The sequence below is a fragment of the Varroa destructor genome, unplaced genomic scaffold (assembly GCF_002443255.2).
Source record: "Varroa destructor unplaced genomic scaffold, Vdes_3.0 BEIS01000006.1, whole genome shotgun sequence".
Taxonomy (NCBI): Eukaryota; Metazoa; Arthropoda; class Arachnida; order Mesostigmata; family Varroidae; genus Varroa; species Varroa destructor.
In genome coordinates, this window is record NW_019211459.1 from 22,072,738 (window position 1) to 22,086,327 (window position 13,590).

Sequence of the window (13,590 nt, forward strand, 5' to 3'; positions counted from 1 at the left end):
AGAACCGGGGGATTATACGGAGTGCGCTATTATTAAAACATTGTCGTTGGGTCCGATTTTCACACGTATTCAACAGATTTACGTCGAAATTAGGCTATCCATATTGTGATATTTATAGAAATTCAGTCGAAATTGTCCATGAACTTTTATCTCTACGTGAAGCACAATCAGAGCCCACAAATGTAAGCCTTGCCAAAGTTCTAAATGAGCTCATCATCCTGATAAAGAAAATTATGAGCAATATCTGGTATTGCTGCTGCTGCTGTACGAGATCACAACTCTCGCTAAGGCATATGCTGTCACTGCAGATAAATATAATAATCGAACGGACCATTTTGAAATAAAGCCTTCCAACAAATCAATATATCACCTGTTTACGCCTCGTAGATTTACTAATCACTGGTAGAAATCTATGTGCATTGCATACGGGAACATTTTATTCGTTCAGTATTGTCGCCTTGCAACAGACTTCAGCCGAAGTGCGAAAACCGAAGTCGGTCATACGTGAATATATATTTATAGCGACAGACAAATGTAAATTCAAAGCGCATAAATAATGAAAGGCCGAAATACCGCTGTCTCGAGGGAGAAAGTTTTTCTATGACCAATTGAAGTATCTTTAATGTGCCAAGCATAATAAATCATGAATAGAATTCAAATAGACCATAAAGCAATGCTAGACTAGGACGGCGAAGCTTTGCCCGTGTCTGTTCTTATATATTCTGCATCGAGCTGGAAGGATAAAATCATCATACGACAATATGGGCAATCTTTTGCGCACACAAGAAGTTACCATTTTTCATGGCTATCTTGCCATGCCGGGTTAAGCTAACGGCCAAGTTTGCTTCATATTCTACTCTCGGCACAGAATTCAGAACAAACTTAGGGACCCAGATAAAGGGGTGTTATAGTGCTTGAACACTATCCATGAGGAGGGACTTCTATAGGTTTACACAGGGATCGTTTTAAAAAAAAAACTTCAAAAGATCCTTTAAAACGAGGTTTACATGACAGACGGCATGCTGAGTGTTTCTTTAGTTGTATGTTTTGCAGGGAAGCCACTTTCGTCTTATGGTGAAAGTGGTCTTCCCTCTTACTCATTTAAATATTTGAAGTGTACTTTCTTTATTGTTTCTACGAGGAAAATTAGGTCTAACAACGCTGCGAATATATTGATGACATTGCACAGAAGGTCGTTTTTGTGCTTATTGTAGCCAGTATTTTTATGAAGCTCGTTAACGCTTTAGTATATAGCGTGAGTTCAAAGATCTAGACTTCAGAGGACCGACTTTTTATAATCGGTTCCCTATAATATATTGAATCAGCTGGGAAAAGGCTAGTTCTTTGTGAAGCCATAGAACATCAGAAAAATTTGCTAATTCAACCTAATCTCAAATTTTTCAACATAGGATATTTCATGCTTTTCATCAGTGTGCTTTACTCAACGGCGGTAGTACGATAGGAAAAGGACGTAGACAGAGTTTGTTAACCCTAGTGAAACTCTATTCGTGGTATCAGGTCCATTATGTATGCCTTCCAGTATGTATAGGGCCCAAGTTGAACCTGCCTCTTTCGAAGTCTATATGAAAGGCATCATTCGCCTTGATAGCTACCACTATCGCGAATCGATCTTTGCATCTACATATAAGTAATATCCAACCTTAAGCATTCATTAGGTATAAAGGAGGCTACCCACTAATTGAGGAACATAATTTTTTTTTGCTTCCTTGCCCACCTCCCCTGGGTATTTTATCTAGTTTCTAAACCTCTTGGACATACGAATGTCTGCTTTAGTGTACAGCAGGGCAAATACGTTCGTACACAGACAGCCTGTATCCACACGCACATGCATTTCACGACTAACAAAAATCACACCCAATAAACTTGTCGCTTTTTCTTATGCAAAGGCAGCAGCCGTCGGATGGGGTAGTGACAATGATATGCCAGTGACGGCCTTATCCTCTTTTGCTCGTCCCACTTTCTCCTGTCCCCCAAAGCTACTATGTTGTTTTCTGTGAGGTGGATGTAGCGATGGCAGTACTACCCTCATTCTGTTGTGCTCGCCCTTTCTGTCTTACCTGTTTATGTCTCGGCTACTCGACCCGGTTATTGTTGTAATGGCTCCGCTTTTGGGGTTTTTTTCTGCATGGCCTGCGTGAGTTTTATGGAGATCGACTGGCTCAAAAGGAAAGAGCACATCAAAGAATCAAGAGAACTAACGAGGCTCGTTGTCGACACCGACGTCCTGTTTTCGGAAGACGGCGCAAAAAAAATAAGTTGTGAAGATCTTTGGCTCGCTTTGGGCTTTGGGAACTCGATTGGCTGTCCGTTTAGACTGAACCCCGAGAATCTAGGGGACTCGACGGAGAAGCCTAGGGGAATTTAGAGTGCAAGAAAAGTAAGCACGTCGGGTCCAGAGCCGCCAAGCCGGTCGTATGATCCTTCCAAGTCGCTCCGGATTGTTTCAGTGGGCCGAAAAGTCGTACCTGTCATTGTCTGTGATCACGACATTCGAAACCCGCATCATCAACAAAAACAGTCGGGTCAAGATCATGTAGAGGCTGTAGCAAGCATAGTACCGATGTCAGAAACATGAGAAATAATAGCAATATTAGCATCAGTAACCACAGTGAGTGATAGTTGTGAGTTCGTAGCGAAGGTAGCTCAAGCCGTCAACAATGATCGCAGTGCCATATAGTTCCCACCAACGTACACAAAGATACCATCTGGCGAAACGTCATATGGTCACGACTTAATGCCTCTAACGCGACAGAAACGACTGCAAACCGTATCGAGGCTTTGCCACTGCCATCCTAAAATTACCATGTATCGTGGTTCACAATTGCGTTACTAAGCAAACAACAAACAGAAAGGGAGGGATCAAAAAACTGAGAGAAAAGCAGAAAGCGCCAGGAAGCAAATGCTCCATACTTGCAAACCTTCCTGTCGGACCGACAGACAAATATCTAGACTGATGACGGCCCCCCTTATGACTTTATCTCACTTAACCGTTTGATGCTTTTTAGATGCAGTAACATTCTCACCCCCTACGAGTTGGCCTTTTCATATCGCACTGCGACAGGTAGTAGCGGTTAGGGGGAAAGCCTACAGGCATATCGATGTTTGTGCGCTAGTTAATGTGCAAAATCTCATTTGGGGCTCGCACGACTCCTCTGGATCCTATTCATCTGCGCGTAATGCTTTGGCTTTGTACTGGCGGGAATTTGTCGACACGGCGGTTGCTACGATTGCGGCTGTAGCTTTGAGAATGATGGATAGCAGAATCTAGAAAAAGCGAGGCAAATGACAAGTGGATTACGCTGGGCGCAACTTTAGACGATGGATAATAGGCGAGGCTTTGGCTGGCATCGGATTATGGGGAGAGCAGAAAGTAAGTGTAAAACGATGTCGAGAAGGTAGTACGTTACAACTGTGATCAAAAAAGTTCAATCGTAAATTAAATTCAAGGCACGCGAAAGAATCAACTCTGGGTACATACCCAGTTTCAAACGAAGGTAGATGGTAACCTAGGTATGCTATGTACCGTTGCGCCCTCGTACGTAATGGGCATGTGCTTGAGATGCTTGCGAAGCGCTATGGAAGAAATAACGCTGTACAACTCAAACAGCTCCACTGAGTTACACTAGAAGGAAACATGGCTGAGAAAACGCTAACAATTCATTATTCCACCAATGATAGATGCTAGACAAAACTATTATATGGAGTCAGTCAACAAAATAGCGTTAGGCCACAACAAGGCTTCCTTACTGCGTAATTTAGTAATCTTTGAAAAAATCTTCTTTTACCGTAGATGTATATGAATGCGATACAGATGCGCGTATCTATGTGAGATACATAAAGTGTGTATTATAAAAATGCTAGATGGCGCTTATGGGACTACTCGTTCAATCCCAACATCAACTCGTAATAGGGTATTTCATACCTAAGTGTGAACGTCTTTTTTCTAGCCATATACCGTACAGTATCTTTAGTGCAACTTTTGGGTTTAAAGAATAAATAAGACTCAAATCATTGAAATCCGTCAGTCAACCTGTTAATTCTGTACTTTAATTAAAATACTGTTTATTTTCAAAGCTATCCCAGCTCACTGTTAAAAGTATCTAGGAACGTGAACGATATAGGGTGCTATCGAGTGGGAAACGTGTGAAAAGGTCGTAGATGGCACTTCTGGATGCCATCGCAATTATTATTATTAACTTAACTTGATCAGCACTTCCTTAAAGTTTAATACAGTTCAGTGGAAAACACTTCTGTGGATAGCTTGAACAGATATGGTATGACGTTGCATATGTAAATAAAAACCTAGATTAGGCTAGTGTTCACTTCAGAATAGGACTACGTCGAACACGTAGTTTGCAAAGGCGATTCTTATTTAGGCATAAAATCATACCTACGCTCTACGTCCTGCCCGCTCATTTGTAACTATGTCCAAACGGGTTAGGAAGATAAGGCCTCTCTGATATATATGATCGCTCTATAATATGATCCGCTGCGCTAAATAGTCCAATGTTGCCCTTCGGTACGTGATGCGGTTGTACTACTTACATAGCCCCAGCATATATAGCTAGGATCTCTAATATGCTGTAGGAAATGGCATTATTTATTATTCATCGAAAAGTATATGTGATGAAATTATGAAATTATTTTACCGTATTAAATGATTCAATAAATAGCTGTATTATATGATTATTGTTATTATAAGATACGAACACATTCGTAAAGCACGTGGGAGAAATTAAGAATTGACGTTTTTGTTTTCAGTTTAAGCACGCCAATGTTATTCCAATCTGCAGCCTTTGGCACTTTTACAAGCCCGGCTTTTCATTTCACAACTTTCTTCTTCATCTAAAAAGCAAATCAGCTCTGTCCTCGATACGCCGCGATTTTTCTCATAACTCGTTGATTTTTTCTTTGGTGTATACTACTAGACATGAGAAACTCATTCTAGCCGTTAATAGTAGTTGCGTAAAAACGGGCGTTTGCAGAGATCGGCCCACTCCAGGTTAGCGACCAGGTCAGCAGTCAGCACAGGTAAAACGATACAATGCCGATGTAAGTACGTTTCCTCCCCTTTCACCGTGGCATCGTGAATAGGAAGAGCCCAATGCTTCCTCTCTTCAGATTTCAAGAGCTCATGATGGTGTGTTCCTTATGCAGGAGGCTCTGCTTCTCCATTCTAAACCCTTCAAATATAGCTTCTTCTCAGCTGCCTGGGCACTGCTTAAATTCTGTTCTCCTGCGCTGTCCGTCAAAAGTAGAACGAGGAACTACTCTCCTTCAACGAGCGAGCTCAAGAACGATCGACGAAGGAAGGCTTGGTGGCGTTGGAGCTTGGATGTTTAAGGCTTATCCAAAATCTTCTATAATGAGTGACGTGCCTCCAGGGGTCACGAATGGGATGTGAGCTTAGAGTAGGGTAGAAGAGGGCATGCATTGCTGGCCTAAGGGGTCCGTTTTGTCCAATGGGTAGAAGAGAGGCTAGAGCTGGTTGTGTCGGACTGTGTCGAGGTATCACAGAAGAAGACGGTGGGGCTAGAGCGACGGTTCTCTTTGGAGACGCGTTATTGGGACATCAGAGAGGTAACAGGCGTCTGGAAGGGCTGCCAAGGGAAATAGGTTAGAAGAGCCTGTTTGCCAGAGCAGCAGCAGCAGCAGAAGGGGACGTAGCACCATAGCATGATTGAGTTTCCCAGCTGGAAGAGAGTTTATAGGGAGGGTGCGTTAAGAGAGGGCCACGTGGCGAGGGGTGGCCCTGCGCGTGCGCAAGTGGTCGCGGCCCCCGTTAGCAGCGCGTCCATGATGGACTCGACTTGTTACCATTGGCGTTCGTTGTCGCCGGAAGGCATCGAAGACGCCTTCGTGAAAAGGCCGGCGTCTACGCGTCACGTCAGCTCAAGTCGACAAACTGCAAGTTCGACGAAACGCGTCCGAGCCGAAAAATAGTACGGATAAGTCTGTGTGAGTGAGCCCGGCGAAGCCCAAGTCCGTGTTCCACAAACAATCGACAGATTTCTAGTCGATAGGTACACGCGCACTTCGTGTCTTGTTCGGATCTCGACCATGGCCTGTGAATTGTTTCTCAGGATGAGCTGAAATGCTTCTAGATATATAAAGAAGGTGTAGTCGAACGATGACTGTGATATGGTTAGTTGTGAAAGAACATAAAAGTCTCACTAAGAAATTACAATGCTATTATCCCTGTAATGTTCTGCAAGTTAGCTCAGGGGAAACCAGCAGGCACAACTGAACAACAGCAATATCGTACACGATATCTTTGTACCATGTGCAGGACCCGAGCGGATGCGCTTTTCATAGTATGATGAAACTGCGCTGGCTGCCTTTCGGTTAACGGCGAAGAGCCCAGTCACAGATAAAGACGGAGCCAATGCTTACAGCCTAATCAAGGTCGACTAAGAAGTGTGTGTAATCAAAGCAGGAGGTTGTTCCATTTGCTGTTAGCGAAAAGTGAATAGCCGTAGAGGCAAATGTGTCAGTGCGGAACGTGTGAAACTACAGTATATAGTAGCAAGTAAGACAAAATTCTAGTAAAGACCAACGTTTGAATCATAGACAAAAACCAAGTAGAAGACAGGAACGTATAGGCGGAAAAATAAACCCTACAGTTTATCTCCCCATGGTGTGTGACGTAGATAAGAAAATACAACATTTAAAGGAAAACGAAAGAAAAACGGAAAAATCAAGTGTGTCATTGATATGTATGTGTTTGGGTGATGTTTATCGGTTCGTTAAGTTGTTGTTGTTGTTGTTACTATGATTATGGTGTTCGTCTCATCTTTGTGACGTTTTTCTTGTAACACTCGTTGTTGATTTGTTGATTCTTGTTAATCTGTGATTAATGCTCGAAGCTTTCGAAGGGATGTGCGCCCATTTCAAGAGGGTTTGAAACTCAGAATGACGGCAGGCCACAAACCGGCAGCACGTAAGTATTCCGCCACTGTTAAGAAGCTATATAGTTCTCAGATGACAAGACATCAATACGTACACACAAAGCACACGACCATAAGGAAAAAGATCGCAGTATCCAACGATCAAACAAAATAATTCTACGTGCATCTTTACACATGCAGTTTAGTGTTCCTTGCGGAAGCCAGCAGCTCATGCCACTGCGAATGAGGTACGGTGCAATTATACCGTCTGTATTGTCAAATAAACAATAAACATCGAATGAAGTATACGACGTAACCATACGCGAACACTGAACCTCGGCACGAACGTACTTTCCCTGTTATGCGCATTTCGCTTTTACTTTTTTGAAAACTGCTACCATGGCTTCTATTGCTGATACCGCTGCACCCTATACTGGTAATAAAACACGTACATTACACTAACAAGGTTTGCAAGCAAATGTCTACGACGCTCATATATAGACAGTACATAACAGGATACGTTTGTGAAATGCGAAGACAAGCGACAAGCCAACTAGGGGACGGAATGAAGGGTTGTCTGAAACTATTGCATTGTAAGGCACACGCTCTGCTAGTAGCCGCGGCCTACCTGTTTTGTTAATTTTCCTTGAAAGGAACCATTTTAGAAAAGCACAAAATGAAGCTTATGAGGGTGAAAGAGAAAATGGGGGGGGGGAGAGAGAGAAATAGAGGGAAAGGGAGAAAAGGCTAGAAGGACATTCATTCAACTACAACAATGTATCTCTTTTATGCTCGTTTATTGCCATGAGCTACTGCGGCGAGAAGCGACCGGTGTACAATCGTCTATTAGTTCCTCTGTAATCTAAAAACCCTCCTGATCAAACCGCGTTTGTCAAAGGAGTGTATTTCAAATGATAAAGAAAAACAAAGGAGCCTACCTGTTGTTTCTTTTCAACTTCGAATTGTGTAACATTTCTACAGTGTGACGGCATCCATCTAGTACAAGCTAGTAGACTATTCGTTAGAGCTATATTTCCTAGAAAAGCGTCGCCAGCGGGGGGATTCACATGATAACAAAAAGTGCTCCATCACCACATAACAGCTACTACGGTCGAGTTGCCCTGGTGGGACCAAGACTAGCAGAACGAATGAGTCTCTCGCCAAAGGCGTGTCACGTCGCGCACAGAGATAAGCAAGTAAAAAGGCAGAATCAGTTCGAGGCAAGTGCTGGTGACACGGATGCGTTGCGAAGGAGCTCGTACTCGTGAGACCGCGGGTTAGCACCGTCTATAGTACAACATGAAGAACGTTGCTTTCAGCTCATCGGCCGTGGTTTTCAGTGGAGGAGTGGCTTACAGCATTCTGATAAGCACCAGTTAAGGAGCTGCCGGAGCGTTAATGATTTCGGCCAACGTATATTGGCAGAAGCGACAGTTAGTCGCGATGCCACAGCAGCTTTAGGAAAACTAGGGACCATTGCAAAGAGTGGCGTGGGTTGGAGGTGGAAGGGGGAGCACAGGAATGACGCATGCTGTCGATACATACATGTGAGCGTGTGTAGAGGAGTTTGTACCGGCTTCCCGTCGAAAGAAATCGGGAAACTAAAAAATTCCTGTAGGGTAGGTAATATGCATGTGCAGTTTGCATCCTCATGGAAGTTTGCTGTAGGACTAGCCATCTGAACGATCCGTTCGGAAAAGACATTTTTTGCTAGGAACTATGTCCTGATTTTATCAGTGGTTCAATCATCTCAATCATGTATTTAATATGAGTAGTCGCTGTTGGCTCAATGCTTGAGGACAAGCTCGGCGATATCTTGATGATAAAACTATGTAACGATCGCTATGTTTTGTGAGTTAGGAAAATTCATAATTTTACGATCTACATCAGTTATATTACGCACATAAATAACACCCTTATAAAAATGCTGTAAGCGGTTTAACGGTTATTTTTTATTTTTGTTAGAAGTGGAGTGGGAGGGCCTGTGTAAGACGTGCTAGCTGTCGCGTTCCTTGCGTTGTTTTCTGTAAAAGAAAATGAAGCTTAGCAAAAACTACGGATTCCTCGGGAATGTAGTTCAACTCAGGGTCAGTATATATGTATATACACTCTTGCTTATGAAGATCTATGGATACATATCATGACAACACCGCCTTTCTAAAGAGTCATCAAAAGTATGGGTCTTTCGCGGGCGAAAAGGAAGTATTTGAGGGTAAAGAAAATGTATAATCTACACATTAATCATATCGTATCGAGCCGTCATTGAACGTTTCCTTTTTTATGGGTGCCGGGAAGATCAAGTCAGGGTCCGACTGCGAGCAAAAACCCAACAGACGAATGCATTGCTGATGGGCGCAAGCACAAACTTCAAGGTGTTGAAGAGTAATTGCTGTACAGCCCTATCGTAGATCTGTCTTTATATAGATTCGACGCGTAAAGGCATCGCATGTTAGCATAATATATACTCGAGGGGTTTTCGCGTCGAAGTTTTTCTCTAATAGATGCTTATAGCTATGTAGGAAAATAGTAGGACTCTTTAAAAAGTCACTGACCGAAAACAAAAAGAAAGATTACATAGGACTGGACAAATAACATGCCGTCTCCGTAGACGTTATCTATGAAGTCTAAATTAATTAGGGCGTATAAGTACGTGCTGCTAGGCTGCATGCATATAAGGCCGTGTGCCTTAGTTAGCACGATGATTGAGGCCAGCTTTCAGACACATCAATAAGATTAAAGCGGTAATAAGTATGCCGAGGCTGCTTGAAAATCAGCTAGTTTTATTAGATCTGTCTCACGCAGTAGTTGCTCAATGTGTCTCACTGAATATTGCAAAGCAAGCTCAATTCACACCTTATAAATTCACTAACCGGATCTTAAAGAAGCGAGCGCGGGTAAAATGGCTTCGTATCCTTCTGTCTTGATTAAATACAGATAGAAATTAGCAGTGATCCGTCAAAAAAGTGGAATGGAAAGCTAACAAAATGAAAGTTGGGAGGAACAATCTGTGGAGGTTTAGTTAGCTGTTGAAGTTACGTTATCAATAGAACAGCAACTACATTATGATAACAAAAAGAGTCGAAAATAATAAGGTAAATATTCCAATTCGTATCACTTATTATAATTACTAACGCGCTTCACAGAAGTAGGTAAACCCTGCATGCGTTAATACATATCTATTACACGAACATTATATCGCAGTACGAGACAGTTTCCTAGCAAGGCTTTTATCCGAGCTAGGCTTGAATCGCCTTGGGCTCACCAGGCCTCACTATTTAAATGTCATTTCGCTAACCTTGAAGGGTCAGCAGACATAAACAGCCGTTTCAGACATTCGACTAGTGTCACCATCGCTTCCGGGATAAGGTCGGCGTTGTCTCTGGGAGTATTTGACATCAATGATCATACCTCTGCGTCGGATAGTTTCCCTATACGAACTCGGGACTATTGTGGTCGTACAATCGAAGTCTATTGAGCAATGACATAAATGAACCTATTATAGACATTCGAGAAGTTTTTATGTACATAAATAACAAAATAAGTACTGCTGTGTTTATAATCTTTGTATCTTGGATAAACATTTAATCATTGGTAATATATTATTAACACTGAGGCCCTCGTCTGTCGTCTACAATGATGAGCTCTGAAACAGTTTGGTTTAAAAAATTTAGCTGGGCTCAGAACAACATGGACACCAGTTCTATATAGAAATATTATAAGTTTTTATATTTTATTACATACATAATGTCATACATATCGTTACAAGTCTGTACAGAGATACTGAGCATCTTCGATAGCCTGTGTTGAACAAGCCACATATCCGCGATGGCGATTGAAACGCAGGTGGGCAGTAAACAATATTCACCAAGAATACGTTGTCATTTCAACTGTCAAAGGTTACCCCCTACACACCGATATTACTCAACTAAAGTAGCATTATTAGAAGATAGCAATGTTTCTCACGCATACACCGAAACCAAAGACAGACGTTCTTCTTTCTTTCAAAGAAAAAAAGAAACATTTGCTTCGTCCAACCTCTCTTCAATCGCAACTACGGAAATCAAAAATCACACGTTTGACTTAAGCCAGTAAGTCTTGGATGGGGGCTCCTCATTGCTTTTCTAGTTCGCTGGGGAATTGGAATGGGTGGGGCGCTCGAGGCAACAGCGATTGAGAAAAAGGCGCTTCCCACTTGGCGCAGGAGGTGGGGCGCTCGAAGATGGGTCCACGGTTCTCACTTCCAGAGCCCTAGACCTAGCCGTTTTTTACTCTTCGTTGTTTCCACTGTTCAACACCAGCCCCCTGTCCCGCCTTTCTTCGGTGCTGGCTCTTCCGTACATTCATAGGCACGTTCCGCCGCCGTCATCAACACGAACGAAAAATGTTTCCATCTCCCATTCCTATGGCAACGTCCAATTATTTCGTATGCAGATATGTCGTATGGGCGTATGTAGGCGAACTCCGTCAGCTTTGCCGCTGTCTGTTCGTTATATGAGACCGCATGCAAAGGCGCATCTGTGACGGCAAAAGGACCAGCAGCTTATTCACGGCGACGTACGGCCTGTGCTGTCGAACATGACACTCCACCAACTGTGATGATACCTCGTGTTTGTAGAGTGGCTGCAAACTGATACATTAGATGGATTGAAATTGTCATGTTTTACGGTGCCATGCTTTTAATTTTAACGCAGGTTGGTATGAATAAGGTGTGAGGTGTTTTTGAAAGTATAGAAAATTATCTTTCTTTTCCGATATATGTATGTAGAGACTATCACAGTCTTCGAAGGGGTTTAAGTACGGCTGACTCTTGGCTCTAATGGGGACCGTTGAGTCAAGTGAGGGGCACATAGGTTAGAATTGGTCGTGAGTTTTTCGAACACAACGAAGTGTTCTTAGTTCCATCAACATAGGAGACACAAATAGAAAAAGAAAAATACGTAAATGAGGCCGGGGAAGCCGGGGAAATGATGGCCCGACCAAGCGACTACCAACTATAACCCAAATTGATATAAAGCGTTTGTTTTCCCTTCAATAAACCAAGTAATGGTCAGCCAGACCGGCTAGACGCTAGTTACAGTTAGAATGTGATTATCCACACACCTAGTCGTATAGAAAGATTTTAAAGTGTGTATATTTCTGCAGGCCGTTTATACTCGCCAGATCAATTATTTGTCTCGTGGCCCCGATCACGTAGTTATCTATGGCTATGATACGATCTGACGTAAACTAGCTAGACGAATTGCCCACACAGGTAATACATACATATGTAGTAATTAGCGTTAAATGCGCAACTCGCTGATATCTGCATTGGATATGGAATCGGACAGCTTAAACCCAGAGCTCAGAGAATGCCACAGATTTTGGCCATTTCCCAAACAGTACGTCAGTTTGGTCACTCATTTGCCATATGTAGCGTTAGTCTCGTTCTTCATCTAGTTTGTTATTATCATTACTCTATGCTGTATTTCAACCATGATGAGACACTTGCATTCTCGCCTCGCAATGAACTGTTCTACGGCTGTTATTAAATCGTGTTTTTAGACAGGCGTCAACCGACGTAAAGGCGGGCGATGTGAAAACGATACGGCTTATCTTGGTTCCCGTTCTAACCTATTGTCTACCTAATATACAACCATGAAGCACTTCGATCTGACTCGTACTCGCACAAACGATGATGGTAATTGTGCATAACGTATCTGTCTCTGTTAGATAAACACGTAGCAGTAACGCGCAAACACACACAGTCGTATTGCTCCTAGGTATAGGTACGTACCATGGAAAGAACTATCCTTACGTATGGCGTATGATACGCTGGACGTTGGGTAAAAACTCTTTGCTGTATCTAGAGCAGCTGCTTCACTCGTACCTAACCTACGGAATAAATATATAAACATGTTCATATATAGACAACGAAAGAGACTAAATTACTTTTATTTACTTGGTGTAAAAATAAACTTTTCCATTTAACTGCAAGATAGCTACCTAAGTATCTGTCGCTTTCAAATAATAATGGAAATTAGTTTTTTTTAGTTGACAAAGCGGTCGCTGCTACTAGCGGGGCTTACATCGAATCGAACACTAAAAAGCAAGCTTAATGATATCTTTTTACGAGAAAGTTAAACCATACTTTGGCTTTGATAAGGGCGTAAGGAAAGCTATAAAACTGGTATGAAATAAAGTTCACTATGACGTATGGAGGTATTACAGTTATCCTTGATATAGAACGTTGCTAAACACTATTGTTAGTTTGATAGGACGATTTCCCGTTTGGAACAAGATTTTCTTCGAAAAAGATAAACAACCGGTGCAACGCATTAGGCTTCGGCTACATTGAATTACGCGTCCTTAATATGAACTAATTAAGGCAAAGACTTAAGGAAACAACTAAATAATTGTTTCGTTGTCTCTCATAATTTTTTCGATATGGCTCGCGGATTGATGCCTGTGTTGAGTGAAAGCGTGAATGGCTGTTCAGCTTGTTTTTCCATCAAGTGCACATACGAAGCAAAACTTCCACGAGATACGAAACTCACCTTCTCTTCATTTGTTGATCATGGTTGCCCGGGGGCTGTGTCAGGCGTGTCGCTTCTCCACCTGGCTCGTGTACACACACACAAAGAGACACTCACCCAACCATTCATTAAATATTGAAAGACACTGTTCCAACTCGAAGCGTCCGAAC

General features: G+C 42.4%; 1 protein-coding gene across 3 annotated transcripts in view; it reads left to right on the forward strand.

Moving 5' to 3' along the window:
* The first annotated feature begins 5,831 nt into the window (after window positions 1–5,831).
* Window positions 5,832–13,590, forward strand: part of Camta (Calmodulin-binding transcription activator) — a 223,923-nt gene continuing 216,164 nt past the window's right edge. For all 3 annotated transcript variants that reach the window (XM_022811596.2, XM_086992295.1, XM_086992296.1), the window contains exon 1: window positions 5,832–6,961. Coding sequence is in view for 1 of the 3 variants with exons in the window: in XM_086992295.1 (XP_086848421.1) it covers window positions 6,934–6,961 (28 nt within the window). In the remaining 2 variants the exon portion in view is untranslated. The remainder of the gene's footprint in view (window positions 6,962–13,590) is intronic.